General features: G+C 65.1%; 1 protein-coding gene across 1 annotated transcript in view; it reads left to right on the top strand.

The window, feature by feature from the left end:
- Window positions 1-1,016: 1,016 nt before the first annotated feature.
- The window catches only part of LOC309684015 (myc-associated zinc finger protein-like), a gene marked incomplete at its 3' end in the record, with an annotated part of 21,960 nt that continues 1,699 nt past the window's right edge, over window positions 1,017-21,277 (top strand). Inside the window, exons 1-4 of the mRNA XM_082499980.1 lie at window positions 1,017-1,148; window positions 8,215-8,906; window positions 15,670-15,733; window positions 15,834-16,005. Of these exons, the coding sequence (XP_082356106.1) occupies window positions 1,113-1,148; window positions 8,215-8,906; window positions 15,670-15,733; window positions 15,834-16,005 (964 nt within the window). The 5' untranslated portion in view covers window positions 1,017-1,112. The remainder of the gene's footprint in view (window positions 1,149-8,214; window positions 8,907-15,669; window positions 15,734-15,833; window positions 16,006-21,277) is intronic.

The raw sequence follows: 21,277 nt of genomic DNA, 5'->3' as shown, positions 1-21,277 counted from the left end.
CTGACCCCCCAAATCCCCTCACACACCCCCAAATCCCCCCCCCGAGACCCCTCCGAACCCCCTCCCCCCCAATAAACCTCTGTTATCTTCACCCCTCGGAGTGTTTATTGAGGGGGATTGAGTTTTTTGAGGGGGGGGACGACACCCCCCAGAGCGATGGCGGCGCTGGGAGGAGCGGGGGGGGGGGAGCCCCTACCTGACTGGGAACCGGTGGGCAAAAGGGGGAAGGGGGGAGGCACAAAATGGCGGGGGGGGGGGGGTAGTTGGCGCCTCACGCCACAAAATGGCGGCCGCCCCCTCAGCCGCAAAATGGCGGGAAGGCGCTGAGGCGCCGAGGCGGGGGGCGTGGCTACGCGAGAGGGGGCGTGGTTAGAGGATATTGGGCGTGGTTAAGCGGGGAGAGGGCGTGGCTAAGAGGCGCGGGGGCGTGGTTAAGATGTGAGGGGCGTGGCCACGCCGCGAGGGGGCGTGGTTACTAGGCTGAGGGGGCGCGGTTGGGGGTTGAGAGGGCGTGGTTAGGGGGTGAGAGGGCGTGGTTAGGGGTTGAGGGGGCGGGGTCGAGGCACGCGGCGGCCCTGCTTTCGCGCCTCCCGCCGCGCTCAGCCAATCAGAGCGCGCCGCCCGGAAGGGAGGGGGGGGGGAGGGTTGGCCCGTCGCCGTGGCAACGCGGGCGGCGCGTGCGCGCTGCAACCGCGCGGCCTTCAACATGGCGGCGCGCCCCCTCCCTTCCCCCCTTCCTCCCCTTCTCCCATTGGGCCGCGCCGGGAGGGGGGGCGGTGTCACGTGCGGCGCCGACCAATCAGCGAGCGCGCGGGGGCGGGGCCCAACCAATCCCCGCCGCCGCCGCCCTCGCGCGCTCCTTCCTTCCTCCTCCCCCCCCCCCTCCTCCTCCTCCTCACGCAGCGCCTCACAGGAGGCCCCGCCCCCTTTCCCGCCCCTCCCCCCCCCTTCCCCCCGGCGCGGCGCGAGCCCCCCGCCCCTCCCCCACCCCCCCCACCCCCCCCCCACCCCCCCCCCCCAAAATCCCACCGATCACCGACACCGACCGCGACGTCATCAACGGCATCATCGGCGGCGTCATCAGCCGCAGCGCCGCCGCCGCCGCCGCCGCCATGGACGCCGCCAACTGGAGCAGCTTCATCTTCCAGGTGGGGGAGGGGAGGGGGGGGGAGGGGGAGGGGGAGGGGGAGGGGGGGGAGGACTGGGAGGACTGGGGGGGACTGGGGGGGGGGGCGGGGGGCGGTGGTGGTGCTCACACTGGTGGCACTGGGAGCACTGGAGGTGTTCACACTGGTGGCACTGGGAGCACTGGTGGCAGTGGTGTTCCTCACACTGGTGGCACTGGTGGCACTGGAGGTGGTGGTGGTGTTCACACTGGTGGCACTGGTGGCACTGGGGGCACTGGTGGTGCTCACACTGGGAGCACTGGGAGCACTGGTGGCAGTGGTGTTCCTCACACTGGTGGCACTGGAGGCACTGGTCGTGCTCACACTGGGAGCACTGGTGTTCCTCACACTGGTGGCACTGGTGGCACTGGGAGCACTGGTCGTGCTCAAACTGGAAGCACTGGTGTTCCTCACACTGGTGGCACTGGTGGCACTGGAGGTGGTGGTGGTGTTCACACTGGTGGCACTGGTGGCACTGGGGGCACTGGTGGTGCTCACACTGGGAGCACTGGGAGCACTGGTGGCAGTGGTGTTCCTCACACTGGTGGCACTGGAGGCACTGGTCGTGCTCACACTGGGAGCACTGGTGTTCCTCACACTGGTGGCACTGGTGGCACTGGGAGCACTGGTCGTGCTCAAACTGGAAGCACTGGTGTTCCTCACACTGGTGGCACTGGTGGCACTGGAGGTGGTGGTGGTGTTCACACTGGTGGCACTGGGAGCACTGGTGGTATTCACACTGGGGGCACTGGTGGCACTGGAGGTGGTGGTAGTGTTCACACTGGTGGCACTGGTGGCACTGGGAGCACTGGTCGTGCTCACACTGGGGGCAGTGGGAGCACTGGAGGTGGTGGTGGTGTTCACACTGGTGGCACTGGGAGCACTGGTGGCAGTGGTGTTCCTCACACTGGTGGCACTGGGAGCACTGGAGGTGGTGGTGGTGTTCATACTGGTGGCACTGGTAGCACTGGTGGCACTGGTCATACTCACACTGGTGGCACTGGTGGCACTGGAGGCACTGGTGGCACTGGTCGTGCTCACACTGGGAGCACTGGTGTTCCTCACACTGGTGGCACTGGTGGCACTGGGAGCACTGGTCGTGCTCACACTGGGGGCAGTGGGAGCACTGGAGGTGGTGGTGGTGTTCACACTGGTGGCACTGGGAGCACTGGTGGCAGTGGTGTTCCTCACACTGGTGGCACTGGGAGCACTGGAGGTGGTGGTGGTGTTCATACTGGTGGCACTGGTCTTGCTCACACTGGTGGCACTGGGGGCAGTGGTGGTGTTCACACTGGTGGCACTGGGAGCACTGGTGTTCCTCACACTGGTGGCACTGGTGGCACTGGAGGTGGTGGTGGTGTTCACACTGGTGGCACTGGGGGCACTGGGAGCATTGGTCGTGCTCACACTGGGGGCACTGGGAGCACTGGTGGTGCTCACACTGGTGGCACTGGGAGCACTGGTGGTGCTCACACTGGTGGCACTGGGAGCACTGGTGGCAGTGGTGTTCCTCACACTGGTGGCACTGGGAGCACTGGAGGTGGTGGTGGTGTTCATACTGGTGGCACTGGTGGCACTGGTGGCACTGGTCATACTCACACTGGTGGCACTGGTGGCACTGGAGGCACTGGTGGCACTGGTCGTGCTCACACTGGGAGCACTGGTGTTCCTCACACTGGTGGCACTGGTGGCACTGGGAGCACTGGTCGTGCTCACACTGGGGGCAGTGGGAGCACTGGAGGTGGTGGTGGTGTTCACACTGGTGGCACTGGGAGCACTGGTGGCAGTGGTGTTCCTCACACTGGTGGCACTGGGAGCACTGGAGGTGGTGGTGGTGTTCATACTGGTGGCACTGGTCTTGCTCACACTGGTGGCACTGGGGGCAGTGGTGGTGTTCACACTGGTGGCACTGGGAGCACTGGTGTTCCTCACACTGGTGGCACTGGTGGCACTGGAGGTGGTGGTGGTGTTCACACTGGTGGCACTGGGGGCACTGGGAGCATTGGTCGTGCTCACACTGGGGGCACTGGGAGCACTGGTGGTGCTCACACTGGTGGCACTGGGAGCACTGGTGGTGCTCACACTGGTGGCACTGGGAGCACTGGTGGCAGTGGTGTTCCTCACACTGGTGGCACTGGGAGCACTGGAGGTGGTGGTGGTGTTCATACTGGTGGCACTGGTGGCACTGGTGGCACTGGTCATGCTCACACTGGTGGCACTGGAGGTGGTGGTGGCAGTGGCCTCACTCATACTGGTGGCACTGGTGGCACTGGAGGCACTACAGGTGATGGGGACACTGGTGGCACTGGGGACACTGGTCGTGCTCACACTGGTGGCACTGGTGTTCCTCACACTGGTGGCACTGGAGGTGGTGGTGGTGTTCACACTGGTGGCACTGGTGGCACTGGGAGCACTGGTCGTGCTCACACTGGTTGCACTGGGAGCATTGGAAGCACTGGCCTCACACTGGTGGCACTGGGGGCACTGGTCGTGCTCACACTGGGGGCACTGGTGTTCCTCACACTGGTGGCACTGGGAGCGCTGGTGGTGCTCACACTGGTGGCACTGGTGGCACTGGAGGTGGTGGTGGTGTTCATACTGGTGGCACTGGGGGCACTGGTCGTGCTCACACTGGGGGCACTGGAGGCACTGGTGGCAGTGGTGTTCCTCACACTGGTGGCACTGGTGGCACTGGAGGTGGTGGTGGAGTGGCCTCATTCGTGCTGGTGGTACTGGTGGCACTGGTCATGCTCACACTGGTGGCACTGGTGGCACTGGGGGCACTGGTCGTGCTCACACTGGGAGCACTGGTGTTCCTCACACTGGTGGCACTGGAGGTGGTGGTGGTGTTCACACTGGTGGCACTGGGGGCACTGGGAGCATTGGTCATGCTCACACTGGTGGCACTGGGAGCACTGGTGTTCCTCACACTGGGGGCACTGGTGGCACTGGAGGTGGTGGTGGTGTTCACACTGGTGGCACTGGGGGCACTGGTGTTGCTCACACTGGGGGCACTGGTGGCACTGGAGGTGTTCACACTGGTGGCACTGGGAGCACTGGTGGTGCTCACACTGGCGGCACTGATGGCACTGGGGGTGGTGGTGGTGTTCACACTGGTGGCACTGGGAGCACTGGGAGCACTGATGGTGTTCACACTGGGAGCACTGGTGGCACTGGAGGTGGTGGTGGTGTTCATACTGGTGGCACTGGGAGCACTGGGAGCACTGGTCGTCCTCACACTGGGGGCACTGGGAGCACTGGTCGTGCTCACACTGGTGGCACTGGGAGCACTGGTGTTCCTCACACTTGGGGCACTGGTGGCACTGGTGGCACTGGGAGCAGTGGTGTTCCTCACACTGGTGGCACTGGTGGCACTGGGAGCACTGGCCTCACTCACACTGGGGGCACTGGGAGCACTGGTCATGCTCACACTGGGAGCACTGGTGTTCCTCACACTGGTGGCACTGGGGGCACTGGTCGTGGTGGTGGTGTTCATACTGGTGGCACTGGTCTTGCTCACACTGGTGGCACTGGGCGCAGTGGTGGTGTTCACACTGGTGGCACTGGTGTTCCTCACACTGGTGGCACTGGTGGCACTGGAGGTGGTGGTGGTGTTCACACTGGTGGCACTGGTCTTGCTCACACTGGTGGCACTGGGCGCAGTGGTGGTGTTCACACTGGTGGCACTGGTGGCACTGGGAGCACTGGAGGTGGTGGTGGTGTTCACACTGGTGGCACTGGGAGCACTGGCCTCACTCACATTGGGGGCACTGGGAGCACTGGTCGTGCTCACACTGGTGGCACTGGGAGCACTGGTGGCACTGGTGGCACTGGTTGTGCTCACACTGGGGGCACTGGGGGCAGTGGTCGTGTTCACACTGGTGGCACTGGGAGCACTGGTGTTGCTCGCACTGGTGGGACTGGAGGCACTGGTTGTGCTCACACTGGTGGCACTGGTGCTCCTCACACTGGTGGCACTGGTGGTACTGATGGTACTGGTGGCACTGGGAGCACTGGTATCGCTCACACTGGTGGCACTGGTGGCACTGGTCATGCTCACACTGGGGGCACTGGTGGCACTGGGAGCACTGGTATCGCTCACACTGGGGGCACTGGGGGCAGTGGCCTCGCGCCCACTGGTGGTACTGGTGGTACTGGGGGCGCTGGTTGTGCTCACACTGGTGGCACTGGGGGCAGTGGTGGTGTTCACACTGGTGGCACTGGGAGCACTGGTCTTGCTCACACTGGTGGCACTGGGAACACTGGTGGCAGTGGTTGCACTGTCTGGGGTCATACTGGAGGCACTGGGGACACTGGTGGCACTGGTGTTCCTCACACTGGTGGCACTGGTGGCAGTGGCCTCACTCACACTGGTGGCACTGGTGGCACTGGTGGCACTGGTCATGCTCACACTGGTGGCACTGGTGGCACTGGAGGTGGTGGTGGCAGTGGCCTCACTCATACTGGTGGCACTGGTGGCACTGGAGGCACTACAGGTGATGGGGACACTGGTGGCACTGGGGACACTGGTCGTGCTCACACTGGTGGCACTGGTGTTCCTCACACTGGTGGCACTGGTGGCACTGGAGGTGGTGGTGGCAGCGGCCTCACTCGTACTGGTGGCACTGGGAGCACTGGTGTTCCTCACACTGGTGGCACTGGTGGCACTGGAGGTGGTGGTGGCAGCGGCCTCACTCGTACTGGTGGCACTGGGAGCACTGGTGTTCCTCACACTGGTGGCACTGGGGGCAGTGGTGGTGTTCACACTGGTGGCACTGGTGTTCCTCACACTGGTGGCACTGGGAGCACTGGTCGTGCTCACACTGGTGGCACTGGTGTTCCTCACACTGGTGGCACTGGTGGCACTGGGAGCACTGGTCTTGCTTGCACTGGGGCACTGGTGTTCCTCACACTGGTGGCACTGGTGGCACTGGGAGCACTGGTCGTGCTTGCACTGGAGCACTGGTGTTCCTCACACTGGTGGTACTGGTGGCACTGGGAGCACTGGTCGTGCTCACACTGGTGCCGCTGGGGACACGGGCCGGGCTCTTACTGGGGACACTGGTGGCACTGGTGGTTGTGGTGGCACTGGTGGTCATGGGGGCGCTGGTGGGCGTGGCACTGGTGGTGATGTTGACATGAGCTGCCCTGGTGGCACTGGTGGCACTGGTGGTACTGGTGGCCCTGGTGCTACTGGTGGCCCTGGTGCTACTGGTGGCCCTGGTGTCACTGGTGGCCATGGTGCTGCTGGTGGTCATGGTGATACTGGTGGCCCTGGTGATACCAGTGGCAATGGTGGCCCCGGTGGCCCTGGTGCTGCCACTGGCCCTGGTGCTACTGGTGGCCCGAGTGCTACTGGTGGCCCTGCTGGTGCTGCTGGCCCTGGTGCTACTGGTGGTCCTGGTAGCCCCGGTGGCCCTGGTGCTGCTGCTGGCCCTGGTGCTACTGGTGGCCCCAGTGGCCCTGGTGGCCCTGGTGGTGCTGGTGGCCCTGGTGGCCCCAGTGGCCCTGGTGGCCCTGGAGCCACTGTTGGCCTTGGTGCCACTGCTGGCCCTGGTGGTGCTGGTGGCCCTGGTGGCCCCGGTGGCCCTGGTGGCCCTGGTGGCCCCGGTGGTGCTGCTGGCCCTGGTAGACCTGCTGGCCCTGGTGGCCCCGGTGGCCCTGGTGCTACTGCTGGCCCTGGTGCCACTGGTGGCCCTGGTGCCACTGGTGGCCCTGGTGGCCCCGGTGGTGCTGCTGGCCCTGGTGGCCCTGCTGGCCCCGGTGGCCCTGGTGCTACTGCTGGCCCTGGTGCTACTGCTGGCCCCGGTGGCCCCGGTGCTGCTGCTGGCCCTGGTGGTGCTGGTGGCCCTGGTGGCACTGGTGGCCTTGATGCCACTGCTGGCCCTGGTGGCCCTGGTGGTGCTGGTGGCCCTGGTGGCCCTGGTGGCCCCGGTGGCCCTGGTGCTACTGGTGGCCCTGGTGCCACTGCTGGCCCTGGTGGCCCCGGTGGTGCTGCTGGCCCTGCTGGCCCTGGTGCTACTGGTGGCCCTGGTGGCCCCGGGGGCCCTGGTGCTACTGGTGGCCCTGGTGCCACTGGTGGCCCTGGTGGCCCCGGTGGTGCTGCTGGCCCTGCTGGCCCTGGTGCTACTGGTGGCCCTGGTGGCCCCGGGGGCCCTGGTGCTGCCGCTGGCCCCGGTGGCCCCGGTGGTGCTGCTGGCCCTGGTGGCCCTGCTGGCCCTGGTGGCCCCGGTGGCCCTGGTGCTACTGGTGGCCCTGGTGGCCCTGCTGGCCCCGGTGGCCTTGGTGGTGCTGCTGGCCCTGCTGGCCCTGGTGCCACTGCTGGCCCTGGTGGCCCCGGTGGCCCTGGTGGTGCTGCTGGCCCTGGTGGCCCCGGTGGCCCTGGTGGTGCCGCTGGCCCTGGTGCTACTGGTGGCCCTGGTGCCACGGTTGGCCCTGGTGGCCCTGGTGGCACTGTTGGCCCTGGTGGCCCTGCTGGCCCCGGTGGCCCTGGTGGTGCTGCTGGCCCTGCTGGCCCTGGTGCTGCCGCTGGCCCTGGTGGCCCCGGTGGTGCTGCTGGCCCTGGTGGCCCCGGTGGCCCTGGTGGTGCCGCTGGCCCTGGTGCTACTGGTGGCCTTGGTGCCACTGCTGGCCCTGCTGGCCCTGGTGGTGCTGGTGGCCCTGGTGGCACTGGTGGCCTTGATGCCACTGCTGGCCCCGGTGGCCCTGGTGGCCCTGGTGGCCCTGGTGCCACTGCTGGCCCCGGTGGCCCCGGTGGTGCTGCTGGCCCTGGTGGCGCTGCTGGCCCTGGTGGCACTGGTGGCCTTGATGCCACTGCTGGCCCTGGTGGCCCCGGTGGTGCTGCTGGCCCTGCTGGCCCTGCTGGCCCTGCTGGCCCTGCTGGCCCTGCTGGCCCTGGTGGTGCTGGTGGCCCTGGTGGCCCTGGTGGCCCTGGTGGTGCTGCTGGCCCTGGTGGCCCTGGTGCCACTGCTGGCCCTGGTGCCACTGCTGGCCCCGGCGGCCCCGGTGCCCCCTCCCCCCGCGGTGACGTTGCCCCGCTTGCCCGCAGGCCGCCGCCGCCGCTCCGCCGCCCCCCTCCGCCCCGGCCGAGGCGCTGCAGGTGGACCTCCTGCCGGTGTTGACGGCTGCCCCGGATCCCGCTCCCGTCCCCGCTCCCGCCACCACCGTGGACGCCGCCGCCCTCAAACCCCCTCCCCAAGAGGCCCCTCCCCCGGGACCGCCCCCGGGGCCACCCCCGGGGCCACCTCCGCCCCCCGCCGGCGAGCCGCCGCGCAAGTCCAAGAGCAAAGGGCCCTACATCTGCTCCCTCTGCGCCAAGGAGTTCAAGAACGGCTACAACCTCCGGCGCCACGAGGCCATCCACACCGGAGCCAAAGCCGCCCGCGGCACGGCCGGCGCCGCCATGAAGATGCCCACCATGGTGCCCCTCAGCTTGTTGAGCGTCAGCGGTTTGGGAGGAGAAGCCGCCACCCCGGGGGCAACGGGGGCAACGGGTCCCCCGGGACCGGCGGCCAAACGGGCGCGGAAGAATCACGCGTGCGAGATGTGCGGCAAAGCGTTCCGGGACGTGTACCACCTCAACCGGCACAAGTTGTCCCACTCGGACGAGAAGCCCTACCAGTGTCCCGTCTGCCAACAGCGCTTCAAGCGGAAGGACAGGATGAGTTACCACGTGCGCTCCCACGACGGCGCCGTCCACAAGCCCTACATCTGCAGCCACTGCGGGAAGAGCTTCTCCAGGTGGGCAGGGAGGTGGTGGCGTCGGGGCGTGGTGGGGGTGGGGGGCACGGTGATGCTGGGGGTCATGGTGGGGTTGGGGGTTGTGGTGGGACTGGAGGTCATGGTGATGGTGGTGGTCATGGTGACCTTCGTGGTCATGGTGACACTGGAGGTCGTGGTGACGCTGGAGGTCATGCTGATGCTGGAGGTTGTGGTGATGCTGGAGGTCATGGTGATGCTGGAGGTTGTGGTGATGCTGGAGGTCATGGTGGGACTGGTGGTCATGGTGGGACTGGTGGTCATGGCATCACTGGAGGTTATGGTGATGCTGGTGGTCATGGTGGGACTGGTGGTCATGGTGATGCTGGAGGTTGTGGTGATGCTGGTGGTCATGGTGGCACTAGTATTCATGGTGACGCTGGAGGTCGTGGTGGGACTGGAGGTCGTGGTGATTCTGGGGGTCGTGGTGATGCTGGTGGCCATGGTGGGGCTGGCGGTCCCAGTGACACCCCCCCACAAGCCCTACATCTGCAGCCACTGCGGGAAGAGCTTCTCCAGGTGGGCGGGGAGGCGGTGGCATCGGGGCGTGGTGGGGGTGGGGGGCACGGTGGGGTTGGTGGTCATGGTGGGACTGGTGGCCATGGCATCACTGGTGGTCATGGTGACGCTGGAGGTTGTGGTGACGCTGGAGGTTGTGGTGACGTTGGAGGTTGTGGTGACGTTGGAGGTTGTGGTGACGCTGGTGGTCATGGTGGGACTGGAGGTCGTGGTGACGTTGGAGGTCGTGGTGATGCTGGAGGTCATGGCATCACTGGTGGTCATGGCATCACTGGTGGCCATGGCATCACTGGTGGTCATGGTGACGCTGGTGGTCATGGTGGGACTGGTGGCCATGGCATCACTGGTGGCCATGGCATCACTGGTGGTCATGGTGGGACTGGTGGTCATGGTGGGACTGGTGGTCATGGTGACATTGGCGGTCATGGTGACACTGGAGGTCATGGTGGCACTGGTGGCCATGGCATCACTGGTGGCCATGGCATCACTGGTGGCCATGGCATCACTGGTGGTCATGGTGACGCTGGTGGTCATGGTGGGACTGGTGGCCATGGCATCACTGGTGGCCATGGCATCACTGGTGGTCATGGTGGGACTGGTGGTCATGGTGGGACTGGTGGTCATGGTGACATTGGCGGTCATGGTGACACTGGAGGTCATGGTGGCACTGGTGGCCATGGCATCACTGGTGGCCATGGCATCACTGGTGGCCATGGCATCACTGGTGGTCATGGTGACGCTGGTGGTCATGGTGGGACTGGAGGTCGTGGTGACGTTGGTGGTCATGGTGACACTGGAGGTCGTGGTGGGACTGGTGGTCATGGTGATGCTGGAGGTCATGGTGACGCTGGAGGTCATGGTGGGACTGGAGGTCGTGGTGATTCTGGGGGTCGCGGTGATGCTGGTGGCCATGGTGGGGCTGGCGGTCCCAGTGACACCCCCCCCCAAGCCCCACATCTGCAGCCACTGCAGGAAGAGCTTCTCCAGGTGGGCGGGGAGGCGGTGGCATCGGGGCGGGGCGTGGTGGGGGTGGGGGGCACGGTGGGGTTGGGGGTTGTGGTGATGCTGGGGGTCATGGTGATGTTCGTGGTCGTGGTGATGCTGGAGGTTGTGGTGATGCTGGAGGTCATGGTGGGACTGGTGGTCATGGTGACGTTGGTGGTCATGGTGACGCTGGAGGTCATGGTGACGTTGGAGGTCATGGTGGGACTGGAGGTCATGGTGACACTGGAGGTCATGGTGGGACTGGTGGCCATGGCATCACTGGTGGTCATGGTGATGTTGGTGGTCATGGTGACACTGGAGGTCATGGTGACGTTGGAGGTCGTGGTGACACTGGTGGTCATGGTGACATTGGTGGCCATGGTGGGACTGGAGGTCATGGTGGGACTGGTGGTCATGGCATCACTGGTGGCCATGGCATCACTGGTGGTCATGGTGACACTGGAGGTCATGGTGGGACTGGAGGTCATGGTGGGACTGGAGGTCATGGTGGCACTGGAGGTCGTGGTGATTCTGGGGGTCGCGGTGATGCTGGTGGCCGTGGTGGGGCTGGCGGTCCCAGTGACACCCCCCCCCACAAGCCCCACATCTGCAGCCACTGCGGGAAGAGCTTCTCCAGGTGGGCGGGGCGTGGTGGGGTTGGGGGGCACGGTGATGCTGGTGGTCATGGTGGGACTGGTGGTCATGGTGATCTTGGTGGTCATGGTGGGGCTGGAGGTCATGGTGGGGCTGGAGGTCATGGTGACGTTGATGGTCATGGCATCACTGGTGTTCATGGTGGGACTGGTGGTCATGGTGACGCTGGAGGTCATGGTGACGCTGGAGGTCGTGGTGATTCTGGGGGTCGCGGTGATGCTGGTGGCCGTGGTGGGGCTGGCGGTCCCAGTGACACCCCCCCCCAAGCCCCACATCTGCAGCCACTGCGGGAAGAGCTTCTCCAGGTGGGCGGGGAGGCGGTGGCATCGGGGCGGGGCGTGGTGGGGTTGGGGGGCACGGTGGGGTTGGGGGTTGTGGTGATGCTGGAGGTTGTGGTGGGACTGGAGGTCGTGGTGACGCTGGGGGTCATGGTGACGTTGGTGGTCATGGTGATCTTGGTGGTCATGGTGGGGCTGGAGGTCATGGTGACGTTGATGGTCATGGCATCACTGGTGTTCATGGTGGGACTGGTGGTCATGGTGACGTTGATGGTCATGGTGACCTTCGTGGTCATGGTGACGCTGGAGGTCGTGGTGATGCTGGAGGTCATGGTGGGACTGGTGGTCATGGTGGGACTGGAGGTCATGGTGACACTGGAGGTCATGGTGGGACTGGTGGCCATGGCATCACTGCTGGTCATGGTGACGCTGGAGGTTGTGGTGACGCTGGAGGTTGTGGTGACGCTGGAGGTTGTGGTGGGACTGGTGGTCATGGTGACGCTGGAGGTCATGGTGGGACTGGTGGTCATGGTGGGACTGGTGGTCATGGTGACGCTGGTGGTCATGGTGGCACTGGTGGTCATGGTGGGACTGGTGGTCATGGTGACGCTGGAGGTTGTGGTGGGACTGGTGGTCATGGTGGGACTGGTGGTCATGGTGACGCTGGAGGTCATGGTGACACTGGAGGTCATGGTGGCACTGGTGGTCGTGGTGATTCTGGGGGTCGCGGTGATGCTGGTGGCCATGGTGGGGCTGGCGGTCCCAGTGACACCCCCCCCCCAAGCCCCACATCTGCAGCCACTGCGGGAAGAGCTTCTCCAGGTGGGCGGGGAGGCGGTGGCATCGGGGCGGGGCACGGTGGGGTTGGGGGGCACGGTGGGGTTGGGGGGCGTGGTGACGCTGGTGGTCATGGTGGGACTGGTGGTCATGGTGACGTTGGTGGTCACGGTGATGCTGGTGGTCGTGGTGGGACTGGTGGTCATGGTGGCCCTTGAGATCATGGTGGCGGTGGTCATGGTGGCCCTTGAGGTCATGGGGACACTGGTGGTCATGGTGGCCCTCAAGATCCTGATGGTGGTGGTGGTCATGGTGGCCCTTGAGGTCATGGTGGTGGTCATGGTGGCCCTTGAGGTCATGGTGGTGGTCATGGGGACACTGGTGGTCGTGGTGGCCCCTGAGGTCATGGTGGTGGTCATGGTGGCCCTTGAGATCATCGTGGCCCTTGAGATCATGGGGGTGCTGGTGGTCATGGGGCCACTGGTGGTCATGGTGGCCCTTGAGGTCATGGTGGTGGTGGTCATGGTGGCCCTTGAGATCATGGGGGTGGTGGTGGTCATGGGGCCACTGGTGGTCGTGGTGGCCCTTGAGGTCATGGTGGTGGTCATGGGGGCCCTTGAGGTCATGGTGGCCCTTGAGGCCATGGTGGTGGTGGTCATGGGGCCACTGGTGGTCATGGTGGCCCTTGAGGTCATGGTGGTGGTGGTCATGGTGGCCCTTGAGGTCATGGTGGTGGTCATGGGGAACCTGGTGGTCGTGGTGGCCCTTGAGGTCATGGTGGTGGTCATGGTGGCCCTTGAGGTCATGGTGGCCCTTGAGGTCATGGTGGTGGTCATGGGGGCCCTTGAGGTCATGGTGGCCGTTGAGGTCATGATGGTGGTGGTCATGGTGGCCCTTGAGGTCATGGTGGTGGTCATGGTGGCCCTTGAGGTCATGGTGGTGGTCATGGGGACACTGGTGGTCGTGGTGGCCCCTGAGGTCATGGTGGTGGTCATGGTGGCCCTTGAGATCATGGTGGCCCTTGAGATCATGGGGGTGGTGGTGGTCATGGGGCCACTGGTGGTCATGGTGGCCCTTGAGGTCATGGTGGTGGTGGTCATGGTGGCCCTTGAGGTCATGGTGGTGGTCATGGGGACACTGGTGGTCGTGGTGGCCCTTGAGGTCGTGGTGGTGGTCATGGTGGCCCTTGAGGTCATGGGGGTGGTGGTGGTCATGGGGCCACTGGTGGTCATGGTGGCCCTTGAGGTCATGGTGGTCCTTGAGATCCTGATGGTGGTGGTGATCATGGTGGCCCTTGAGGTAATGGTGGTGGTCATCGGGGCCCTTGAGGTCATGGGGCCACTGGTGGTTATGGTGGCCCTCAAGATCCTGATGGTGGTGGTGATCATGGTGGCCCTTGAGGTCATGGTGGTGGTCATGGGGACACTGGTGGTCGTGGTGGCCCCTGAGGTCATGTTGGTGGTCATGGTGGCCCTTGAGATCATGGTGGCCCTTGAGATCATGGGGGTGGTGGTGGTCATGGGGCCACTGGTGGTCATGGTGGCCCTTGAGGTCATGGTGGTGGTCATGGGGGCCCTTGAGCTCATGGTGGCCGTTGAGGTCATGGTGGTGGTGGTCATGGTGGCCCTTGAGGTCATGGTGGTGGTCATGGGGGCCCTTGAGGTCATGGTGGCCCTTGAGATCATGGGGTGGGGGTGGTTGTGGGGACACTGGTGGTCATGGGGGCCCTTGAGATCATGGTGTCCCTTGAGAACATGGTGGCCCTTGAGGTCATGGTGGTGGTCATGGTGGCCCTTGAGATCATGGGGGTGGTGCTGGTCATGGGGCCACTGGTGGTCATGGTGGCCCTTTAGATCACGGTGGCCCTTCAGGTCATGGTAGTGGTCATGGTGGCCCTTGAGGTCATGGTGGCCGTTGAGGTCATGGTGGTGGTGGTCATGGTGGCCCTTGAGGTCATGGGGCCACTGGTGGTTATGGTGGCCCTCAAGATCCTGATGGTGGTGGTGGTCATGGTAGCCCTTGAGTTCATGGTGGCTCTTGAGGTCATGTTGGTGGTCATGGTGGCCCCTGAGGTCATGGTGGTGGTCATGGTGGCCCTTGAGATCATGGGGGTGGTGGTGGTCATGGGGCCACTGGTGGTCATGGTGGCCCTTGAGGTCATGGGGGTGGTCATGGGGGCCCTTGAGGTCATGGTGGCCCTTGAGGTCATGGTAGTGGTCATGGTGGCCCTTGAGGTCATGGGGGTGGTCATGGGGGCCCTTGAGGTCATGGTGGCCCTTGAGGTCATGGGGCCACTGGTGGTCATGGTGGTCCTTGAGATCATGGTGGCCCTTGAGGTCATGGTGGTGGTCATGGTGGCCCTTGAGGTCATGGTGGCCCTTGAGGTCATGGTGGCCCTTGAGGTCATGTTGGTGGTCATGGTGGCCCTTGAGGTCATGGTGGTCCTTGAGATCATGGTGGTGGTGGTCATGGGGGCCCTTGAGGTCATGATGACCCTTGAGATCATGGGGGTGGTGGTGGTCATGGGGCCACTGGTGGTCATGGTGGCCCTTGAGGTCATGGTGGCCCTTGAGGTCATGGGGCCACTGGTGGTCATGGTGGCCCTTGAGATCATGGTGGCCCTTGAGGTCATGGTGGTGGTCATGGTGGCCCTTGAGGTCATGGTGGCCCTTGAGGTCATGGTGGCCCTTGAGGTCATGTTGGTGGTCATGGGGGCCCTTGAGGTCATGGTGGTCCTTGAGATCATGGTGGTGGTGGTCATGGTGGCCCTTGAGGTCATGGGGGTGGTGGTGGTCATGGGGCCACTGGTGGTCATGGTGGCCCTTGAGGTCATGGTGGTGGTCATGGGGGCCCTTGAGGTCATGGTGGCCCTTGAGGTCATGGGGCCACTGGTGGTCATGGTGGCCCTTGAGATCATGGTGGCCCTTGAGGTCATGGTGGTGGTCATGGTGGCCCTTGAGGTCATGGTGGCCCTTGAGGTCATGTTGGTGGTCATGGGGGCCCTTGAGGTCATGGTGGCCCTTGAGGTCATGGGGGTGGTGGTGGTCATGGGGCCACTGGTGGTCCTGGTGGCCCTTGAGATCATGGTGGCCCTTGAGGTCATGGTGGTGGTCATGGGGGCCCTTGAGGTCATGGTGGCCCTTCAGGTCATGGGGGCCCTTGAGTTCATGGTGGCCCTTGAGGTCATTTTGGTGGCCATGGTGGCCCTTGAGGTCATGGGGGCCCTTGAGGTCATGGGTGCCCTTCAGTTCATGGTGGTGGTCATGGGGGACGTTGAAGTCATGGTGGTCCTTGAGATCATGGTGGTGGTGGTCATGGTGGCCCTTGAGGTCATGTTGGTGGCCATGGTGGCCCTTGAGGTCATGGGGGCCCTTGAGGTCATGGTGGCCCTTGAGATCATGGTGGTGGTGGTCATGGTGGCCCTTGAGATCACGGGGCCACCGGTGGTCCTGGTGGCCCTCAAGATCCTGACGGTGCCATCCCGTGGCCGCCGGTGGCCGCGGTGGCCCCGGGCCCGCTCTCTCCCCCCCAAGGCCCGACCACCTCAACAGCCACGTCCGACAGGTCCACTCCACGGAGCGCCCCTTCAAGTGCGAGGTAGGTCCCTCCCCCCGCCGCCCCCCCCCTCCCCGCCCCCTTCCCGCCCCACGGCCTGCCCCACGGCCTGCCCCACGGCCTGCCCCACGCCTGCCCCCAGACCTGCGAGGCCGCCTTCGCCACCAAGGACCGGCTGCGGGCGCACACGGTGCGGCACGAGGAGAAGGTCCCCTGTCACGTCTGCGGGAAGATGCTCAGCGCCGCCTACATCTCCGACCACATGAAGGTCCACGCTCAGGGCCCCAACCACGTCTGCGAGCTCTGCAACAAAGGTTTGGGGGGGCGGCCGCGCCATGGGGCAGGCTGTGGGGCAGGCTGTGGGGCACGGGGAGCGGTGAGGGACTCGGTTCTTGGGTGGTGGATCAGGGTAGGGTTGGTTCTCCCGGCTCTGTGGGGCAGCTGGGGGTTGTTCGATGGAAGGTTGATGTCGCTATGGGGCTGGAGGTGGGGCAAGATGTGGGGCAGGCCATGAGGCAGGCTGTGGGGCAGGCTATGGGGCATGGGGAGCGGTGAGGGACTCGGTTCTTGGGTGGTGGATCAGGGTAGGGTTGGTTCTTGCAGCTCTGTGGGGCAGCCAGGGGTCATCTGATGGAAGGTTGACGTCGCTATGGGGCTGGAGGTGGGGTGGGATGTGGGGTGGGATGTGGGGCAGGCTGTGGGGCAGGCTATGGGGCAGAGGGAGCGGTGAAGGACACCGTTCTTGGGTGGTGGATCAGGGTAGGGTTGGTTCTCCCGGCTCTGTGGGGCAGCCGGGGGTCATCCGATGGAAGGTTGACGTCGCTATGGGGCAGGAGGTGGGGTGGGATGTGGGGAAGGATGTGGGGCAGGCTGTGGGGCAGGCCATGGGGCACGGGGAGCGGTGAGGGACTCGGTTCTTGGGTGGTGGATCAGGGTAGGGTTGGTTCTCCCGGCTCTGTGGGGCAGCCGGGGGTCGTTCGATGGAAGGTTGACGTCGCTATGGGGCAGGAGGTGGGGTGGGATGTGGGGCAGGCCATGGGGCAGGCTGTGGGGCAGGCTGTGGGGCACGGGGAGCGGTGAGGGACTCGGTTCTTGGGTGGTGGATCAGGGTAGGGTTGGTTCTCCCGGCTCTGTGGGGCAGTTGGGGGTTGTTCGATGGAAGGTTGACGTCGCTATGGGGCTGGAGGTGGGGCAGGAGGTGGGGCAAGATGTGGGGCAGGCCATGAGGCAGGCTGTGGGGCAGGCTATGGGGCACGGGGAGTGGTGAGGGACTCGGTTCTTGGGTGGTGGATCAGGGTAGGGTTGGTTCTTGCAGCTCTGTGGGGCAGCTGGGGGTCATCCGATGGAAGGTTGACGTCGCTATGGGGCTGGAGGTGGGGCAGGAGGTGGGGCAAGATGTGGGGCAGGCCATGAGGCAGGCTGTGGGGCAGGCTATGGGGCACAGGGAGTGGTGAGGGACTCGGTTCTTGGGTGGTGGATCAGGGTAGGGTTGGTTCTCCCGGCTCTGTGGGGCAGCCGGGGGTCATCCCATGGAAGGTTGACGTTGCTATGGGGCTGGAGGTGGGGTGGGATGTGGGGCAGGATGTGGGGCAGGCCGTGGGGCAGGCTGTGGGGCACGGGGAGTGGTGAAGAACACAGTTCTTGGGTGGTGGATCAGGGTAGGGTTGGTTCTCCCGGCTCTGTGGGGCAGCCGGGGGTCGTTCGATGGAAGGTTGACGTCGCTATGGGGCTGGAGGTGGGGTGGGATGTGGGACAGGATGTGGGGCAGGCCGTGGGGCAGGCTGTGGGGCAGGCTATGGGGCACGGGGAGCGGTGAGGGACTCGGTTCTTGGGTGGTGGATCAGGGTAGGGTTGGTTCTCCCGGCTCTGTGGGGCAGCCGGGGGTCGTTCGATGGAAGGTTGACGTCGCTATGGGGCTGGAGGTGGGGCAGGAGGTGGGGCACACGCTATGGGGCAGACTATGGGGCACAGGGAGTGGTGAGGGACTCGGTTCTTGGGTGGTGGATCAGGGTAGGGTTGGTTCTCCCGGCTCTGTGGGGCAGCTGGGGGTTGTTCGATGGAAGGTTGATGTCGCTATGGGGCTGGAGGTGGGGCAGGAGGTGGGGCAAGATGTGGGGCAGGCCATGAGGCAGGCTGTGGGGCAGGCTATGGGGCACGGGGAGCGGTGAGGGACTCGGTTCTTGGGTGGTGGATCAGGGTAGGGTTGGTTCTCCCGGCTCTGTGGGGCAGCCGGGGGTCATCCCATGGAAGGTTGACGTTGCTATGGGGCTGGAGGTGGGGTGGGATGTGGGACAGGCTGTGGGGCAGGCCGTGGGGCAGGCTATGGGGCACGGGGAGCGGTGAAGGACACCGTTCTTGGGTGGTGGATCAGGGTAGGGTTGGTTCTCCCGGCTCTGTGGGGCAGTTGGGGGTCGTTCGATGGAAGGTTGACGTCGCTATGGGGCTGGAGGTGGGGTGGGATGTGGGGCAGGCTGTGGGGCAGACTATGGGGCAGAGGGAGCGGTGAGGGACTCGGTTCTTGGGTGGTGGATCAGGGTAGGGTTGGTTCTCCCGGCTCTGTGGGGCAGCTGGGGGTCATCCGATGGAAGGTTGACATCGCTATGGGGCTGGAGGTGGGGTGGGATGTGGGGCACACGCTATGGGGCAGACTATGGGGCACAGGGAGCGGTGAGGGACTCGGTTCTTGGGTGGTGGATCAGGGTAGGGTTGGTTCTTGCAGCTCTGTGGGGCAGTTGGGGGTTGTTCGATGGAAGGTTGACGTCGCTATGGGGCTGGAGGTGGGGCAGGAGGTGGGGCACACTCTATGGGGCAGACTATGGGGCACGGGGAGTGGTGAGGGACTCGGTTCTTGGGTGGTGGATCAGGGTAGGGTTGGTTCTCCCGGCTCTGTGGGGCAGCTGGGGGTCATCCGATGGAAGGTTGACGTCGCTATGGGGCAGGAGGTGGGGTGGGATGTGGGGCAGGATGTGGGGCAGGCTGTGGGGCACGGGGAGTGGTGAGGGACTCGGTTCTTGGGTGGTGGATCAGGGTAGGGTTGGTTCTCCCGGCTCTGTGGGGCAGCCGGGGGTCATCCGATGGAAGGTTGACGTCGCTATGGGGCAGGAGGTGGGGTGGGATGTGGGGCAGGATGTGGGGCAGGCTGTGGGGCACGGGGAGTGGTGAGGGACTCGGTTCTTGGGTGGTGGATCAGGGTAGGGTTGGTTCTCCCGGCTCTGTGGGGCAGTTGGGGGTCACCCCATGGAAGGTTGACGTCGCTATGGGGCAGAGGCTCTATGGGGCACTACTCTATAGGTCTGAGAGTCTATAGGGCACCATTCTATGGGGCACAGTGTCTATGGGTCTGAGAGTCTATAGGGCTCTACTCTATGGGTCAGAGGCTCTATGGGGCACCATTCTATGGGTCAGAGAGTCTATAGGGCACCTCCCCACACCTCCCATCCCCCCCAACCCCCCTCTATGGGGCCAACCCCCCCCCCAACTACCCCCCCAACCCCCTTCTATGGGGCCAAACCCCCTCTATGGGGCCAAACCCCCTTCTATGGGGCCAACCCCCCCCCAACCCCCTTCTATGGGGCCAAACCCCCTTCTATGGGGCCAAACTCCCCCCCAACCCCCTTCTATGGGGCCAAACCCCCTCTATGGGGCCAACCCCCCCCCCCAACCCCCTTCTATGGGGCCAAAACCCCTCTATGGGGCCACCCCCCCCCAAACCCCCCTCTATGGGGCCAAACCCCCCTCTATGGGACCAACCCCCCTTCTATGGGGCCAAACACCCCCCAAACCCCCCTCTATGGGGCCAAACCCCCCTCTATGGGACCAAACCCCCCCAACCCCCTTCTATGGGGCCAAACCCCCCTCCAACCCCCTTCTATGGGGCCAAACCCCCTTCTATGGGGCCAACCCCCCCCCCAACCCCCTTCGATGGGGCCAAACCCCCTCTATGGGGCCAAACCCCCCTCTATGGGGCCAAACCCCCCTCCAACCCCCTTCTATGGGGCCAAACCCCCTTCTATGGGGCCAAACTCCCCCCCAACCCCCTTCTATGGGGCCAAACCCCCTCTATGGGGCCAACCCCCCCCCCAACCCCCTTCTATGGGGCCAAAACCCCTCTATGGGGCCAACCCCCCCCCCAACCCCCTTCTATGGGGCCAAACCCCCCTCCAACCCCCTTCTATGGGGCCAAACCCCCTTCTATGGGGCCAACCCCCCCCCCCAACCCCCTTCGATGGGGCCAAACCCCCCTCTATGGGGCCAACCCCCCCCCCAACCCCCTTCTATGGGGCCAAACCCCCCTCCAACCCCCTTCTATGGGGCCAAACCCCCTCTACGGGGCCAAACCCCCCCCAACCCCCCCCAACCCCTCTCTATGGGGCCAAACCCCCTTCTATGGGGCCAAACTCCCCCCCAACCCCCTTCTATGGGGCCAAACCCCCTTCTATGGGGCCAACCCCCCCCCCAACCCCCTTCTATGGGGCCAAACCCCCCTCTATGGGGCCAACCACCCCCCCAACCCCCTTCTATGGGGCCAAACCCCCTCTACGGGGCCAAACCCCCCCCCAACCCCCTTCTATGGGGCCAAACCCCCTTCTATGGGGCCAAACCCCCCTTCTATGGGGCCAAACCCCCCTCCCAACCCCCTTCTATGGGGCCAAACCCCCTTCTATGGGGCCAAACCCCCCTCTATGGGGCCAACCCCCCCCCAACCCCCTTCTATGTGGCCAAACCCCCTTCTATGGGGCCAAACCCCCCCCCAACCCCCTTCTATGGGGCCAAACCCTCTTCTATGGGGGCCAAACCCCCTCTATGGGGCCAACCCCCCCCCAACCCCCCTCCAACCCCCTTCTATGGGGCCAAACCCCTTCTATGGGGCCAAACCCCCCTCTATGGGGCCAACCCCCCCCCCAACCCCCCTTCTATGGGGCCAAACCCCCTCTATGGGGCCAACCCCCCCCCAACCCCCCTCCCAACCCCCTTCTATGGGGCCAAACCCCCTTCTATGGGGCCAAACCCCCCTCTATGGGGCCAAACCCCCCTCCCAACCCCCTTCTATGGGGCCAACCCCCCTCTATGGGGCCAAACCCCCCTCCAACCCCCTTCTATGGGGCCAAACCCCCCTCTATGGGGCCAACCCCCCCCCAACCCCCCTCTATGGGGCCAACCCCCCCCCCAACCCCCCTCTATGGGGCCAAACCCCCCTCCCAACCCCCTTCTATGGGGCCAACCCCCCTCTATGGGGCCAAACCCCCCTCCAACCCCCTTCTATGGGGCCAAACCCCCCTCTATGGGGCCAACCCCCCCCCAACCCCCCTCTATGGGGCCAACCCCCCCCCAACCCCCCTCTATGGGGCCAACCCCCCCCCCAACCCCCTTCTATGGGGCCAAATCCCCCTCTATGGGGCCAAACCACCCTCCCAACCCCCTTCTATGGGGCCAAACCCCCTCGTGTGCTATGGGGCCAACCACCCCCCCAACCCCCTTCTATGGGGCCAAACCCCCTCTACGGGGCCAAACCCCCCCCCAACCCCCTTCTATGGGGCCAAACCCCCTTCTATGGGGCCAAACCCCCCTTCTATGGGGCCAAACCCC

The sequence above is a fragment of the Vanellus vanellus genome (assembly GCF_965231255.1).
Source record: "Vanellus vanellus genome assembly, contig: HAP1_SCAFFOLD_1459, whole genome shotgun sequence".
Taxonomy (NCBI): domain Eukaryota; kingdom Metazoa; phylum Chordata; class Aves; order Charadriiformes; family Charadriidae; genus Vanellus; species Vanellus vanellus.
The sequence above is the reverse complement of the archived record's forward strand: the minus strand, read 5'-3'. Positions and strand labels throughout refer to the sequence as shown.